The following is an 18257-nucleotide window of genomic DNA, read 5'->3' as shown; positions in this document are numbered from 1 at the left end:
CATCCTTGTCTTGTACTGGTTTTCAAGGGGAATGCTTCCAGCTTTTGCTCATTCAGTATAACGTTGGCTGTGGGTTTGTCATAGATGACTCTTATTATTTTGAGGTATATTCCTTCAATACCTAGTTTATTGAGAGTTTTAAACATGAAGCAATGTTGAATTTTATCAAAAGACTTTTCTGCTTCTATTCAGATAATCATGTGGCTTTTATCTTTAATTCTGTTTACATGATGAATCACATTTATTGATGTTTGCATGTTGAACCAACCTGGCATCCCGGGGATGAAGCCTACTTAATCATTGTGGATTAGCTTTTTGATGTGCTGCTGAATTTGGTTTGCAAGTATTTTGTTGAGGATTCAATGTTCATCAAGGATATTGCCCTGAAGTTTTCTTGTTTTGTTGTGTCTCTACTAGGTTTTGGTATCAGGATGATGCTGGCCTTGTAGAATGAGTTGGGGAGAAATCCCTCCTCCTCAATTTTTTAGAATAGTTTCTGTAGGAATGGTACCAGCTCTTCTTTGTATGTCTGGTAGAATTTGGCTGTGAGTCCATCATGTCCTGGGCTTTTTTGGTTGGTAAGCTATTTATTACTGATACAATTTCAGAGCTCATTATTAGTCAGTTCAGGGAATCAATTTCTTCCTAGCTCAGTCTTGGGAGGGTTTATGTGTCCAGGAATTTATCCATTTCTCCTAGGTTTTCTAGTTCATGTGTGTAGTGCTTGTAGTAGTTTTTGATGGTTGTTTTTATTTCTGTGGGGTCAGTAGTAACATTCCCTTTGTCATTTCTAATTGTGTTTATTTGGATCTTCTCTATTTTCTTCTTAATTACTGCAGCTACTAGCCTATTTCATTAGTTTTTTTCTTGAGATGAAGTCTCGCTCTGTCACCCAGGCTGGAGTGCAGTGGTGCAATCTCAGCTCCCTGCAACATCTGCCTCCTGGGTTCATGCATTCTCCTGCCTCAGCCTCCCATGCAGCTGGGATTACAGGCACATGCCACCATGCCTGGCTAATTTTTGCATTTTTAGTAGAGATGGGTTTCAACATGTTGGCCAGGCTGGTCTCAAACTCCTGACCTCAAGTGATCTGCCCACCTCAGCCTCCCTAAGTGCTGGGACTATAGGCATGAGCCACCACGCCTGGCCTATTTCATTAACTTTTTTCAAAAAACCAACTCCTGGATTCGCTGATCTCTTAAATGGTTTTTCATGTCTCAGTTTTCTTCAGTTCATCTCTGATTTTTGTTATTTCTCGTCTTCTGCTAGCTTTGGGGTTGATTTGCTCTTGCTTGTCTAATTCTTTCAGTTGTGATGTTAGGTTGTTAATTTGAGATCTTTTATCACTTTGTGAGGTGGGCATTTAGTGCTATGAATTTCCCTCTTAACACTGCCTTAGCTATGTCCCAGAGATTCTGGTATGTTGTATCTTTGTTCTCCTTATTTTCAAATAACTTGATTTCTGCCTCAATTTCATTATTTACCTGAAAGTCATTCAGGAGTATGTTGTTTAATTTCCATGTAATTGTATGGTTTTATTTTCATTGTGTTGACTTCTATTTTTATTGTGCTGTGGTCCAAGAGTGTGTTTGGTATGATTTCGGTTCTTTTACACTTGTTGAGGATTGTTTTATGTCCAATTATGTGGTCAATTTTAAAGTGTGTACCATGTGGCAATGAGATTAATGTATACTCTGTTGTTTTTGGGTGGAGACTTCTGTAAAGGTCTAGCAGACCCATTTGTTCCAATGGTGAATTTAGGTCCTGTATATCTTAGTTAATTTTCTGCTTCAATGATCTAATATTGTCAGTGGAGTATAGAAGTCTCACATTATTAATATTATGTGGGTGTCTATGTCTTTTTGCACCCAGATTCATAAAGAACTTGCTTTATGAATCTGGGTGCTCCTATGTTGTGTGCATATGTATTTAGGAAAGTTAGGTCTTCTTGCTGAATTGAACCCTTTACCATTATGTAATGTCCTTCCCTTGTCTTTTTTTATCTTTGTTGGTTTAAAATCTGTTTTGTCTGAAATTAGGATTGCAACCCCTGCTTTTTTCTGTTTTCCATTTGCTTGGTAGATTTCTCTCCATCCCTTTATTTTGAGCCTATGAGTGTCATTATGTGTGAGATGGGTTTCTTGAAGACAGCATGCTATTGGGTCTTGCTTTTTTACCCAGCTTGCCACTCTGTGCCTTTTAAGTGAGGCATTTAGCCCATTTACATTCAATGTTGGTATTGATATGTGTGGATTTGATCCTGTCATTGTGCTGTTTGCTGGTTATTATGTTGGCCTGTTTGTGTGGTTGTTTTACAGTGACACTGGTCTGTGTGGTTAAGTGGGTTTTTATATTAGCTGGTAGTGGTCTTTCCTTTCTATATTTAGTGCTCTTTTCAAGGTCTCCTGTAAGGCAAGTTTAGTAGTAATGAAGTCCCTCAACATTTGCTTATCTGAAAAGGATCTTATTTTTCCTTCATTTAAGAAGCTTAGTTTGGCTGGATATAAATTCTTGGTTGAAGATTTTTTTACTCTAAGAATGTTAAATATAGTCCCCCAGTCTCTTCTGGCTTATAGAGTTTCAGCCAAGAGGTCTGCTGTTAGCCTGATAGGGATCTCTTTGTAGGTGACCTACCCTTTCTCTCTAGCTGTCTTTAATGTTCTTTCATTTTGACCTTGGAAAGTCTGATGATTATGTGTCTTGGGAATGATCTTCTTGTGTGGAATCTTGCAGGAGTTCTCTGTATTTTCTGAATTTGACTGTTGGTCTCTCTAACATGGTTGGGGAAGTTTTCATGGATGGTATCCTTGTATTAGTCTGTTTTCACACTGCTGATAAAGACATATCCAAGACTGGGCAATTTAAAAAAGAAGGTTTACTGAACTTATAGTTTCATGTGGCTGGGGAGGCCTCACAATTATGGCAGAAGGTAAAAAGTAAGGAGGAGCAAGTCACATCTTACATGGATGGCGGCAAGCAAAGAGAGAGAGCTTGTGCAGGAAAACTCCCGTTTTTAAAACCATCAAATCTCGTGAGACCAATTCACTATCATGAGAATAGCACGGAAAGACTCACCCTCATAATTCAGTCATCTCCCACCAGGTCCCTCCCACAACACATGGGAATTATGGGAGCTACAAGATGAGATTTGGGTGGTGACACAGAGCCAAACCATATCAATCCTGAAATATATCTTTCAAGTTATTTACTTTGTTCCCCTCCCTTTCAGGGATGCCAATGATACATAGATTTGTCCTCTTTACATAATCCCATACTTCTTGGAGGTTTTTGTTCATTCCTTTCTATTCTTCTTGCTTTATTTTTGACTGTCTTATTTAATTTTTTTGAGATGCAGTTTCACACTTGTTGCCCAGGTTAGAGTGCAGTGATGTGATCTCAGCTCACTGCAACCTCCACTTCCCAGATTCAAGAGATTCTCCTGCCTCAGCCTCCTGAGTAGCTGGGATTACAGGTGCCTGCCACCAGGCCCAGCTAATTTTTGTATTTTTAGTAGAGATGGGGTTTCATCATGTTGGCCAGGCTGGTCTCTGACTCCTGACCTTAGGTGATCCCCGCCTCAGCCTCCCAAAGTCCTGGGATTACAGGTGTGAGCCACCATGCCTGGCCTGTCTTATTTTAGAGAACCAGTCTTCAAGTTCTGAGATTCTTTCCTCAGCTTGGTTTATTCTGCTGTTAATACTTGTGATTGCATTGTGAAATTCTTGTGTTCAGCTCTGTCAAACCTGTTAGGTTCTTTTTTTTACTGCCTATTTTGTCTTTCAGCTCCTGTATCACTTTACTATGATTTTTATTTTCCTTGGACTGGGTTTTGCCATCCTCCTGAATCTTGATGATCTTTGTTCCTATTCATATTCTGAACACTGTGGAAATGACAACGAAGGATTTAGAATATTACATAATCAACTTAGTTGATAAAGCAGTAGCAGGGTTTGAGAGAACTGTTTTTTCCCTTCAATTTCCACTTTATCCAGTACTTATATTGCTTCGTGTTTGAAATTTCCTGATATTTTCTATCTTCATTATTTTGTTTTCCTTTTCTGAAGCATTTTAATTCAGATGTTTCTCTTTTAGGTTCTTTACATGTGAACCTGTTTCCCTTATTGTGGAAGTAATCCATTTTCTTTGCATATGAGTTGGGAAATCAGAACTAAGAAAACCAAATTGGAAGGAAAAAAAAGCCCCCTTAATCTCAACACTCACACGTAATGAATATTGTTGACATTTCAGAATATATCTACCCTGATTTTTACTTAATAGACACCCAACGGGAAAATGACAGAAGCTTAGAGTAAAAAAAAAAAAAAAAAAAAAAACTAGTTAGAAATGACCTATAAGATTTTACAATTCACTAAGCATTTTCCATCTTTTTCTGTGGCCTGAATAGCCAGTGAGAGTGTATGTTGCAAGTTGCATATAATTACACTTCTCCCTTTTTTTTCCCCCTTAACCCAACTGCGTCCTTTTTTTTTTTTGAGACGGAGTCTTACTCTGTCGCCCAGGCTGGAGTACAGTGGCGCGATCTCAGCTCACCGCAAGCTCCGCCTCCTGAGTTCACGCCATTCTCCTGCCTCAGCCTCCCAAGTAGCTGGGACTAAAGGTGCCCACCACCTATCTTCTCTCTTAAAAATTCTAGCCAGGCACTGTGACACATGCCTGTAGTCACAGCTAATCAAGAGGCTGTAGTGAGAGGACCACTTGTGCCTAGCGGTTCAAGTCCAGCCTGGGCAACATAGCAAGACCCCATTTCTTAAAAAGTTTTGTATGTGTGTGGGTGTTGGAGGATATAAGCCATTCACAATTATAACTAGTATGTTAGGTCTTACTTCTTCTTTCCTGAGTTACTTTAAAATAAAAGTCCCACTACTTTTCTTGAGACTTAATCCTTTTTCCCCCCAAAACTACATTTCAATCCGCTTCTATCAGCCTCACAGTCAATGAAAATCTTTTCAAAAGACCAATGAATGTCACTCCGAGTTTGGGGGGTTGTAAGCTGTTTTCATCTTATTCTATGTTTTGTTAGATATTTTATTAGAAAGTCAGAAGACATTATATCAGGGTTGCTAGCTAGAAACCAGTTTCTACTCCTTAAGATCCAACTCAAGGTACATGGTATGCAAAACCACTTCTGAATTACCATGAAAACTATGCTAGTAATGGAATTGGGGTTGGCAGTGGTAAAAACTGTACAGCACACCATAGTGTAACAGAGTAGTATACAGGTGTTCAGAAAGAACTGACATCAACCATATCCCAGATTCCTAAACCCTCCTGCTCCCAAATGAAGGATAAAGAAGGCTTCTCTGAAATACTTACTCTTATGACCTGAAATCATATAACAGTTTCAAAATTATGTTGCCAGGCCAGGCACGGTGGCTCACGCCTGTAATCCCAGCACTTTGGGAGGCTGAGACAGGCAGATCACTTGAGGCCAGGAGTTTAAGACTAGCCTAGCCAACATGGCGAAACCCCATCTCTACTAAAAATGCAAAAATTTGCCAGGGATGGTGACACATGCCTGTAGTCCCAGCTACTCAGGAGGCTAAGGCAAGACAATGGTTTGAGCCTGGACTGTGGAGGTTGCAGTGAGCCGAGATTGAGCCACTGCACTCCCGCCTGGGTTACAGAGTGAGACTCCACCTCCACAAACAAACAAACAAAAAACAACAAAAAAACCCAAAATTATGTTGCCAAGCTAGTATTACCTGTAAAACATTAGGGTTGGGGGAATTTGAGCAAACAATTGTTTATCTGCTCAGCCCTTCTTAAGGCCTGGTATTTACTGCAATATTGGAAGCTGCCATGCATATATCTGTCATTGCTTACCTAGATCTCCAGAAAAAAAGTTACAATTTTTAAAGCTTCTCAACTGTCTTTCCTCAATCTCTTTGTGTGTGTGTGGGGTGTGTGTGTGTGTGTGTGTGTGTGTGTGTGAATGTGTATGTGTGTCTCTGCAAGCCCCTAGCTTTCCAGCACTTTTCCATGTACCTTGTCTCTGAGTTTGCTAAACTCTTGAATGTAGGAGTGCACAGCTGACCCACAGCTCAGACATCTGGCTTCTAATAGCTCTGGTGCAATCCTGATCACTGAGGTTAAGAGCATGTCAGTGAGTGTTAACAAAGCTAGTGAAAATTGTTTTATGTTTTCAACAACATATATTTCATTCAGAGGCTGGATAAAGGAAGAGTGAAACCATTAGGTCAACAAAAATGCCAAACACGACTGTTCTAAAATCCCATGGAAAACATATTTACCTTCAGTGAGAGTTCTTAATCTTTTTTTTTTTTTTTTTTTTTTTTTGAGACAGAGTCTTGCTCTGTAGCCCAGGCTGGAGTGCAGTGGTGCGATTGGCTCACTGCAACCTCCACCTATTGGTTTAAGCAATTCTTGTGCCTCAGCCTCCCAAGTAGCTGGGATTATAGGAGGGTGCCACCATGCCCAGCTATTTTTTGTATTTTTAGTAGAGATGAGGTTTTACCATGTTGTCCAGGCAGGTCTTGAACTCCTGACTTCAAGTGATCTGCCCGCCTTGGCCTCCCAAAGTGCTGGGATTACAGGCATGAGCCACAATGCCTGGCCTTAAACTTCTTTTATGTCTTCATTTATTTTCAAAATGAAATGCAGAGTATCACATTTCCTATAAGCAAGTGAAAGCAACAAACTACAAAGTATAGAAAAACAACCTCACTACCATTCTGTTTTTTAGTGCTCCACTGTTCAAGTGATTAATTTCACATTGATCACTACAGAGAGTTATAGAACCACTGGGCTTCCTAGGATTAAAGGCAGAATCAGGGCAGGATAAAGGACCTCAGCTACCATGGTTTGGTACAAGGGTTTTATGTCAATCCTCTAAGATTGAGAAGAGTCTTGTTTGATTTAAATTCTGGGAATATTCTAGAATGGTCTACAGTTGCTGAGAGAAATGTCATAAACAAATCTAGCCAGAACAAGGCTGAGGGCAGGGACCCTCTGCAGTAGTTACTGTGTAATGTGAACTACACTTAGAAGGCATATCAGAGTGTGGAGTATATGCAAATCTATTTGGTTATACATGGGCTCTCATGTGAGGATGTTCAGATATCAACTAATTAGTCTGATATTTGTTTCCTCTTTTAATCAACATGGTAAGAAAAATATAAATATCTTCCTCCAAGGTACTATCACTCTGGTCTCTTACCAGATGAAGATGTTTCTTGGTCATTCCAGATGAGGCCCCCCACCAATTAATTTTTAAGTTATTCTAAAGCTAACTGTATCCATTTCTTTTGTAATAAACTGGCAGTAAAATATTATAGCTGTTGAGTTACATGTATCATCAATCTTCCACTTTTCCAGTTCTTTCTTTACCTGTCTGTTGAAATCCTCTTCATTCTCCATCCACATGTACTCTGCAAATGGGTTTTCCTTTTCATCGTGCCCACTTAACCCCTGGTCCTCTTTGGATTTTACACTGGGTGATGTATTTGCCATATTGGATCCATTCATTATGATGGAACCTAAAGAGAAGCAAAAGAAAAGATAAAATGAATATAAGGATAAAGGAAATGTAGAGACCTAAAACATGCAGATTCTGTCAGAAGCTTCTGAAATTCTAAGTCAAAGATTTTAACTATAGATAAACAGAAACTTAGTCTGTAACTCTTATAAAACCATCCATATCCTGCAGTTATCAACTAGACAGATGTACAATTATTTAAGAGTTAAAAGAAAAGATGTCTATTAACACTTAGGCTCACTTAGTCTTTCTAGGCAGGTGGGACAGGGGTGGGAGGGGTAGGAATCTTCCCATGCCAAATTTCTGTAGGTCCTGGAACCTAGTCAAGATCATTACAGCTTCCTTAACATTGAAACAGTGAAAATGCATTCTTAATGAACATTGTAAGCACCTACTCCTTATTCTATTTCTCAAGCTGTTTTTCTTTAAAATGTATTTTAAAAAATACATGTTTATCATATTGATAAGCAAAAAGGAAAAAACAAAAGCCACCTGTTGTCCAGCCATCCAGAGTTAAGAACAATTAACAATGTTGCGCATATAACCTTCCTGAATTCCCATATGTTTGTGTATACACAAACATACACACACATCCATTCTCAATAGTAATAGGATCATGTGATACAAGATGCCCCATCATTTGCTTTTTCTCATTCCTATGTTGTTTAATAACATAGCCATACCATCTTTTGGGGGTGTTTCCAATGTTTCTGTTTATAAAGGTTCTGCTTTATAAAGGTCTTCTTTTCTAATTATTTCTTTTTATCTCCTAGAAATAGAGCTGTTACATTGGAGAGTATGCTCTCTTTTCTAAGGCTCTTGGCATTGCCACACTACTATAAGAATTTAAATTCCCACCAGTGGTGTGGAAGTGCCCGTTTCCCAACATTCATGAGTATTATCATTTTCTAAACCATTGCCAATCTCATAAAACTTGCATTTTTTTACATTTCCTTAATTTTTACTGAGGCTGATTATCTTAAGATATGTTTACTGGCCATTTATATTTCTTATTCTGTAATTTTACTGCTAAAGTACTTTGCCCATTTTTCTATTGGGGTATATATCTTTTCCTTATCTTTTGTAAAAACATTTATTATATTTGTTATAATTTTTATTTTTTATAAAATAATTTAAATGAAAGTTTATAACTAAAATAAATATGTTATTCATTATATTTAATTTTTTATGGCAATTTTTGCCGGCCTTAATTTTTTTCTAGCTCATATATATGTTTCTGTCTACAGCTTCGTAAAATTGTATGTACATAAAATTGTTTATTTTGGCTTCTAAACAAACCCATTTTGATGTTTTTTGCTATCATTTAGAATACATCTTTTTCTGTTATTCATCTAAATCTTAACAATTCCTCAAAAATCATTCCAGTCTTCATTCACTACTTTCCTTCACTATTTATTCACTGCTTCCCTTCTGTACTTAGTACAGCATTAACACTACTTAATTGTTGTTTGATATGCATAATTTTTCTCCTTCCAATTAGATTCTTAATTCCTGACAAGCAAGATTGAGTTTTATAGATTTTGTAACTCACCACAATATTATGAGTTCCATAAATAGCTGAGGCTTAATTGTATTTAGGCAACTTTCCCTCTCTAACTCATCTCTCTTCAACCTTGACTCCATCTCTACCCCGACTCCCACCTTCCTTGGGGCTTCTTTAAGTTTCTATAACAAATTATTTCCCAGGGGTTGTTTCCATCTTGGCAACACTTGTGAATAAGTTATTTTCTGTTTCTGGATACAGTAAAATATTCTTTCTTAGTTCTCTTTAAAGGTTTTTTGTTTTTATTTTTTGTTTGTTTTGTTTTGCAATTTCCTAACCTGTTATGGATATTAGAAATGTAATATTCTAAAAAGACAAGGTAAAATTGTGAAGAGTAAAGAATAGATGGAAAAACAACTCAGTAGTACATAGTTCTAAAAGAATTCATTTAAAATAGAACCCATTTAAACCACTGTAGGTTTAAATAAGGCTACTAATATGAAATATATCTGCTTAACATATTTTAAATAGAAACAAAAGAAATCAATGTCTATTCCAAATACAGATCCATAATAATAATTTCATAAGCTATAGAGGGAAAGAAACCAGTTCTTTATTTTTACCACTTCCATCTGTAGCATAACAATGATAGAAGCAAGTCTGTTCTAAATGCCAGGGCAACTGTATTTGCCCTGTAAGTAAGAGCACAGAGACTCTTAAAGGTCCTGAACCTTGCTGGGTAGCAAGATATACTGTACTATTATTTCCAAAGATTTGGCAGTTGTTTGCAACTAGCACACTGATTTCTCACCACCAATATGGAAAATCACTATAGAGAATCAGAAATCAGAGTTCAGTTTTTTAAAAAAAAATCTTCCTGTGCCCAAAAAATAAGTCCTGAGTGTACATGATTGTAAGGCAAAAGAGAAAGGGAAGGCAAAGGAAGAAAGAAAGAAAAAAAAAACCCTTCTAATTCAAGAGCAAGGTGGAACACAGATAGCAAATTCCAGGATGTGCTTATTCATGAGAAAGGGAGTGGGGAATTACCATAAAATCTACAAAAACTGTTAATGAACTTAACGCAAATACTTCACAGAAGTTAAAAACACTGATATGGTATTGTCAATACTAGGCAAGTGATTCTCTTACAATATTATACAGTGTTGATTTGTATTTTGTACTATTCAACCTGTGTTTTCCACACAATTAGAAAGTTTGGTGTTTCCAAACAGCAGCATTCCAACAACTTAATTTTTATACTGTTTAAAAATTAATAAAGCACTTTCATACCCACACTTTAAGGCACATAGTTCAAGAACAACATTGTTTTGTGGGCCTATTGGGTGTGAGTGAACTGGTGCTTAATGTGCCCTGGCTTTACTAGCTAGGTGGCAATAGGGAGATTTTTGTTGGAGACTGGTAACTCCTAGGGAAGGCATTTGGATGTTTCCAACTTGGGGAAGACACAAGGGAAGACAGGATCATCACCCTTAACGTCCCTGAAGTTCCTGCTCCCAGTTTCATGTAACATTCTCTGTTTCCAGCTCTTCCCCAGCTCACGGTCCATGCTTGAGCACTGTGTTTCTCTAGTCATTCCATTTCACCATTTCACATTCATTATTTCACTTGATCCTCATCCACACCAAGGATGAAAGTCTAGTGTAGTGAGGACAAAGAAAATATGCCCAAAGCTTCCAGAGATGGGAGGAATGCTTGGTTACATAAATCGGGTTAAGAGGCTGAATGGCTGCCATGTTGTGAGTTACATTACAGAGAGGCTCATGGGAGAGGAAATGAACCATCATGTAAGTGAGCTTAGAAGTGCATTTTCCTCCCAGTCAAGCCTTCAGATGAGATAGCAGCCCCAGATGACAGATTGACTGCAACTTTGTAAGAGTCTCAAGCACAGGCACCCTGCTAAGCTACTCCCAGATTCCTGATGCACAGAAATTATGAAATAATAAATATTAGTTGTTTTAACCTGCTAATCTTTGGGGAAAGTTGTCACCTAACAATAGCTTATACAGGTATTCAATAAACACTGGCAATTAACTCTGCCACACAAACCACTATGTCACAACATCTTTTTATCTATCAAGAAGACAAATGTGCAATTTGAAATAGGTCACTGCTTGAGAAGCAGTTCTTTAAGAATTAGACCTCAACAGTAGATAAAGGAGTTTGTGTCTGGTCTGTGACTATATTGCATCTTGAAATCTAAGAACAATTTGCAACTTATTTCCCCTTCACCCCACTTTCCCTCTTATACACATGTCAAACATGCTGAAAATAAGAAATAACAGTTGTCACTTTGGCTGAAAATGGGAAAGCTCACAACCCTGTTAATAGTCAATACAGGGGTGCTAAGGCCTGCCAAGCATTTGAGTTGGCACTATCATGGTCAAGGGTCAAGACATATTTGTGTCTAAAATATGTGGCTTGAAATAGGGACTTCTGTTCCAAGTTAGAAAGAACTCCAGGACTTTTAATGTATCTAGGATATTTCAAGGATACATGCTTCATCAGTTTAACACTTTAAACACCCACAACTTTCAGATCCAACATGCTTATGCCAAAAACTAGCTATTCTTTGAACTTAAATAATATTTTTCAGAAGTTACAAACCTGCAATGTGCCTATGATAACAGTTTGCTAAGATTACTTAGGACTTTTGACTGAATTACCTGGAAAAAGTCTACTGAACAACTGAAATAAAAACTACTCCCTCCTATTTTGTTTCCTACAGTTTCATTACTTCCTTCAGTCTGGTTAATACCATTTTAAAAAGTAAATATGGTGGATGACAGCTTTAAATTTTATCTCAAATATTCTGCCACATGATTCGGGTTTTGCTTTCTCTCAGCTACATCTTAACAACTAAGATCATTAAATCTATTCACTCATTAATATCTGAGTGCCTACTGACCCTCTGTGCTGAGGCACTGGGCTTGACTCTTGCTTTGATAGGGTACACAGCCCTTGCCCTGGTGATATTTACATTCTCTCAGGAGAGAGACAAGAAAATAGTTAAAAATAATGATCCATGCTATAAAAGGGACTATTAGAAAACAACAGGGGGCCCAATCTAGTCCAGGAGAGGGGGATGGTTCAGAAAGGTTTCCCTGAGCAAGAAACATTTTCATTGATACCTAAAGAATGTAAGCTTACTAGCAATAGGGAGGAGACAGAAAATGACGTACAATGAATCAAAGGCAGGAGGGAATTTTCGGGAACTACAAGAAGGTAGGTACGTATATAGCCGGAGAATGACAAGGAAGAGAGATGAGGTTGGAGAGGCAGGTGGGGCCAGATCAGATCATTCGGGACCTTAAGAGACCACATGAAGGATTTTGGATTTCATCCTAAATAATAGAAGCCATTATAAGGAGTTCTCTCCTTATAATGCACCATAGCATGATTCGACATATTTTGAGATCACTCAGGCTGCCATGTGGAAAATGGATTGCAGAGACTGAGAGTTAATAATGAGAGACTGGTAAGGCAGCTATTGCTCCAATCCAGATGAAAAAAGGGTAGCTGCTTGAACTAAGATGATGGCAGTAAGAAGAAAGGAGGTAGACTCCAAAACTATTTTAGGAGGTTTTTGGTGATGAACTAGATGTGGGGAGTCAGAGTGAGGGAAATATCAAGGATAATTTTGGCACAAGCAACTGGGTGGATGGTAATGTCATTCACTGAGCTAAGGAACTCTGTGGGAAGGGCAAACTTTTCTTGGGTGGTGATAGGGGTGTGGGGGTAAAAAAGGTGATGAGTTCTATTTTGGACATGTTAAATTTGCAGTGCTTCTGAAACACTGAAATGGTGACGTTAAGTAGGTTGGCTGTATGCACCAAGAATAGGAGAAGTCTGCCTAAATATAGGAAGTTGGAGTAGTCGTTTATATAATTGGTAACTGAAGTCATAGGAATAGAAGATACTGCCTATGGAGAAAATGCAAAGTGAGATGAGAAGAGGGCCCATGACCCAGCACTGATGTGTGTGAACATTTTAAAAAGTCAGGTAGAAGCCGGGCACTGTGGCTCACACCTGTAATCCCAACACTTTGGGAGGCCGAGGGAGGTGGATCACTTGAGGTCAGGAGTTCGAGACCAGCCTGGCCAACATGGTGAAACCCCATCCCTACTAAAAATACAAAAATTAGCTGAGTGTGGTGGTACATGCCAGTAATCCCAGCTACTCGGAGGCTGAGGCAGGAAAATCACTTGGACCTGGGAGATGGAGGTTGTAGTAAGCTGAGTTCGCGCCATCGCACTCCAGACTGGGTGATGGAGCGAGACTCCATTTCACCCCCCCAAAAAAAAAAGTCAAGTAGAGGAGGAAGGCAACATGAAAAGGAAACTGAGAAGAACCCAGAGAGTTGAGAAGACAATCAGAAGAGTGTGACATCACAGAAATCAAGAAAATACAGAACCCAGTGTTCTGTATTTTCTTGATTTGGATTAAATGGTAGCCCCCCCAAAAATATGTCCATGTCCTAATCCATGGAATCTGTGAAGGCTACCTTATTTGGAAAAAAAGGTGTTTGTATATATAATTAAGGACCTTAAGATAAGGAGATCATCCTGAATTATTCAGATGGGCCCTCAATTCAATGATAGGTATATAAGAGAAAAGCAGAGGGAGATTTAACACACACACAGAAGAGGAGGAGGCAATGTGACCATGGAGGCAGAGATTGGAGTGGTGTGGCCACAAATCAAGGAATGCCCGCAGCCATCAGAATTTGGAAGAGGCAAAGAACAAATTCTCCCCTAGAGCCTCCAGAAGGAAAGTGGCCCTCCTGATGCCTTGACTTCGGACTTCTGGCCTCCAGAACTATGAGAGAATAAATGTTGTTTTAAGATACCAGTTTGTGGTAATTTGTTACAGCAGCAACAGGGAATGAATCCAATTCCAGTAAAGTAGGAATACAGAAGGCTGCTGAAAGGTCAAGTAGGAAGAAGACTGAGAAGTGTCCACAGAATTCAGGACCATGGAGTCTCTGATGACCTTAATGAGAGCAGTTTCCACGGAAAAAATGAGAATGAAAGCCAAATGGAGGTAGGCTGAATCGTAGGTGATACCAAGTATGAGATAACTCAGAGTCCAGCTGCCAAGGGAAGAGGCAGGAACGGACAGAAACTGGAGGGGTATGAAGTCCACAGAAATGACATCTTTAAAGATTAGAAACTCTAATTCACATTTAAATGTTCATAGAAAGGGTCTAGTGGACAGGGACAGGTTATACATACAGGAGGGAGAAAGTATAGTTGATAGTGTAGGTCCTGGGAAGGCAGAAGGGAATATTTATTTTCGAATAGCTAATACATTCCCACCATTCAAAATCCAAATGCCTGGGATGCTTAATTAGTAAAAGATGGTTGCATGGTGAACACGAAATCAGAGCAGTAGGAAAAGCATCAGGAGAAAGATTTTATCCATTACAAAGCCACATGAAACATCCTTACTCCATGGTAGGAAATTTCACTTCCCTGGTAGCAGGAATGCTTATACCCCCCAAGAGTAAGTTGGCCTGCCCAGACAGCTCCTGGATTAATGCATCAAACTCCAACTTTCTAACTTTCTAACTTTTTGTTTATTCTTTCAATTTTTCACAGGGTCACACATATACACAAACACAAATAAACATTTTAAAGCTACATAAGCAATACAAGAAATAATTTTATAAAGCCTTTTAAAATCACATAGAACTTTTTTTTTTTTTTAAGATGGAGTCTCACTCTGTCGCCCCAGGCTGGAGTACAGTGGCGCGATCTCGGCTGACTGCAACCTCCACCTCCTGGGTTCAAGCGATTCTCCTGCCTCAGCCTCCTGAGTAGCTGGGACTACAGGTACGTGCCACTATGCCCAGCTAATTTTTTGTATTTTTAGTAGAGACAGGGTTTCACTGTGTTAGCCAGCATGGTCTCAATCTCCTGACCTCGTGATCTGCCCGCCTCAGCCTCCCAAAGTGCTGGGATTACAGGCATGAGCCACCACTCCCAGCCAGAACATATTTTTATATACCATGTCATACTTTGCACTAAAATAATTTCTCTCCTTGTTTTACAAGATTTTCTTTTACTAAGTAAATAAACCCATCAGATTTTCTCCATTATTTGGTGAAGGATCAAAGGAAAAAAAGAGAAAGGGGGAGTAGTTCAGCTTTAGGTGGGGTGAGGAGACGTATGACATGTATATGAAAATTTTTTAAAAGGTTCCAGGTAAATTTCAAATTAGAATGATTTTGTCCCATGTACTTCCATTTCATTTATTTCCAGAGCAGCTGCATGGACATTAACAGAAAACAAATAAGTAGTCACTCTGCTAAGTTTTCCTATATTGACCTCAATGCACAAATGTTCCATTGGCTATCTTCCATTTGATGCAAGAACAGTGCTTGCAAATATAATGTCAGTGAGCTTAAGCAAACAGAAAATGGAACTTACCTGCAATTATAAGTTAACAAGAAGCTTTCAAAAACATATTAGTTGACAAGGAAGTCAGGAAAAAGAGGAAAATCACTTATGTGGTCCCTATATTTGTAAAATATATCAAAACAAAGGTAAATTACAAGTAGAGGCATTTTCTAAATTAAACTCAAGGCTGCCAAATGAGAAAGACAATATAAATACAATACAACCTCTTTTTCATTAATGTTTAAAACTTGTCCTATACTGACCTATAAGTTTGCCCCACTGAGGAAATGGAATCTGAAAACTGGGATTCAGATACTCTGGGAAGAATAATAAAACTGAACTTAATTACAGCAACAGTCTAGTCCCTGGACCAGACCCAAGAAAACAAAACAGAAGCATACTGAAATAGGATTAAGAATGCATTTAGCTGGCCAGGCGCAGTGGCTCATGCCTATAGTCCCAGCACTTTGGGAGGCCGAGGTGGGTGAATCACCTGAGGTCAGGAGTTCTAGACCAGCCTGGCCAACATGGTGAAACCCCGTCTCTACTAAAAATACAAAAATTAGCTGGGCGTGGTGGCAGGCGCCTGTAATCCCAGCTATTCGGGGGGAGGTAGGGGGTGAGGCGAGGCAGGATAATCGCTTGAACCCGGGAGGCAGAGGTTGCAGTGAGCCGAGATTGCACCATCACACTCCAGCCTAGGGGACAAAAGCAAGACTTGTCTCAAAAAAAAAAAAGACTGCATTTAGCAAGTGGCAAGAAGGTCTATTCTAACTGAGCGGTTTTCAGTCTTAGGAGTATATAGAATCACCTGGAAGTTTTTCCACATCCATACTTTGCAGATATTCTGATTTGTTAGGCCTGAGCCAAGGCCCAATTTTTGTATTTCTGCTTGTTAATTTGCCATAGGTAATTCCGATATATAGAAAGACTAAAGACTTAAGAACAATTCCTCGAATATAGTGACAACCTCTACCTGGAATAGTCCAAATCCTAATTACCCTAATTCCTACACCAACAGTTCCCAAACTAGTGTTCTACAAACTACAGTCTTGTGAATGCTCTTTGAAAAAAAAAAAAAAAACATGGCCATGTGTAAATTCATTGTCCTGAGAAGTCCTGTTTAATTTACCAAGCATTTCCCAAATTTATGTATTAATTTGTTACCTTTATTACATATATTACATTTTTAACCTAGTAACTATTAACAGTCCCAAACTTTTAGAAACAATGCCCCAAGGATGTTCTGTGATATTACTATCATTCTACTGGAAACGTACAGAACAGTCATAAAATGTACTCCACAAGGCATTTAAAGGCAGTTTCAAAGGTAGAATCAAAAGACTTGCCAAAAGTCAGTGGCAAGATCTCTAGACTCAGACCCACCTTTGAGTCCTCAAGTTCCAACTCCTTGCCCCAAAGCCAATCAATTGTCCTCCCAGAATAACATCAAATAGCAATTAGCATATGGTCCTTGACTTCTCCAGATCAGCTCCAAAAAGATATAGACTATTAATGGGTGAAATATTGTGAAGTCTTTAACAGACAACGTTAATCAAAAATATTCCTATGGGTAAATTATTATATATAAAAAACCTTTCTCACCAACAAGTGTCTCTATACATTTCAGACTGATGTGATGACAATTTGCTTTTTAAATGCATAATTATATCAAATAAATGCCACTATAAAAGCCTGAATACAATCTCCGAGCCTAAGGTCTTCCCCATCTTCACCTCCATCTCACATTTGATTGTATGTATATTTGAGACAGCATCACTCATTACTTGTTTTGGGACTAGTCTATAACCTTGGAAGTTTCTTGAGGGCAAGAATCAAGTCCTTTACAGCTTCTAGCATGCCTCTGTGCACCCACCAGGTCCTTAATAAATAATCTGTTAACTGCCATTTTTAGAACGCTGTATTCTAAATCTCATTTCCTCAGCAGGAAGCCCATGCCCTTAGGGGTTAGGATCTGTGAGTGAGCACTCTTCGTTGAGTATGAACAGTTATTCCCCACAGTCAGTGACAGCACTACTCTGGAATCTGTTTTTGACAAATCAAGTTACTCAAGAGGGATTAAAAAACACTTACTTATATTTTTTTTAGAGATGGGATCCATGTTGCCCAGACTGGTCTTGAACTCCTGGACTCAAGTGATCCTCCTGCCTCAGCCTCCCAAAGTGCTGAGATAACAGGCATGAACCACTATGCCCAGCCTATTTTTTAATTTTTATAGAGACAGGGTCTCACTCTGTAGACCAGGCTGGAGCTCAGTGGTGCAATCATAGCTTACTGCAGCACTGAACTCCTGGGCTGAGGCAATCCTCCTGCCTCAGCCTCCCAGGTAGCTAAGACTACAGGTGTACACCACCAGGCATGGCTAATTTTTTTTTTTTTTTTAGAGAAGGGGTCTTGCTATGTTGCCCAGGCTGGTCTCAAACTCCTGGCTTCAAGCAATCCTCCTGCCTCCGCCTCCCAAAGTGCCAGATTACAGATGTGAGCCACTGTGCCTGGCCTGGGGAGCAGTGGGGAAAAACACTTCTAATCTAGAAAATTTTGTGTTCTTATTTACTATTTTAGCATTAATAACACCAAATGACTATAACACTCTCTTTACGAGCTGTATAATAAGAATAAAAGCTTGCCGCAGTGGAATTATCTAAACTAGAAGAAATTCATACAGTGAATCCCAACAAAAATCACAAAAAGGGATCACATGTTCATTTTCTTTGACATATTTCTGGAAATAAAGGTTTGCCACAACAAAGTGGGGAGAGGGGAGCCAAGCAGCATAATACATCTGTAATGAGGTAGA

The 18257-nt window shown here is 38.9% G+C and overlaps 1 protein-coding gene across 3 annotated transcripts in view; it reads right to left on the bottom strand.

The window, feature by feature from the left end:
• Positions 1 to 18257, bottom strand: part of PAIP2B (poly(A) binding protein interacting protein 2B) — a 44126-nt gene that overhangs the window by 12080 nt on the left and 13789 nt on the right. For all 3 annotated transcript variants that reach the window (XM_004029390.5, XM_019020969.4, XM_019020970.4), the window contains one exon: positions 7369 to 7517. In XM_004029390.5, the coding sequence (XP_004029439.1) occupies positions 7369 to 7506 (138 nt within the window). In that variant the 5' untranslated portion in view covers positions 7507 to 7517. The remainder of the gene's footprint in view (positions 1 to 7368; positions 7518 to 18257) is intronic.

Source organism: Gorilla gorilla, chromosome 12, assembly GCF_029281585.2.
Source record: "Gorilla gorilla gorilla isolate KB3781 chromosome 12, NHGRI_mGorGor1-v2.1_pri, whole genome shotgun sequence".
Taxonomy (NCBI): domain Eukaryota; kingdom Metazoa; phylum Chordata; class Mammalia; order Primates; family Hominidae; genus Gorilla; species Gorilla gorilla.
Note: the sequence above shows the minus strand (reverse complement) of the source record. Positions and strands in the feature narration are given on the sequence as shown.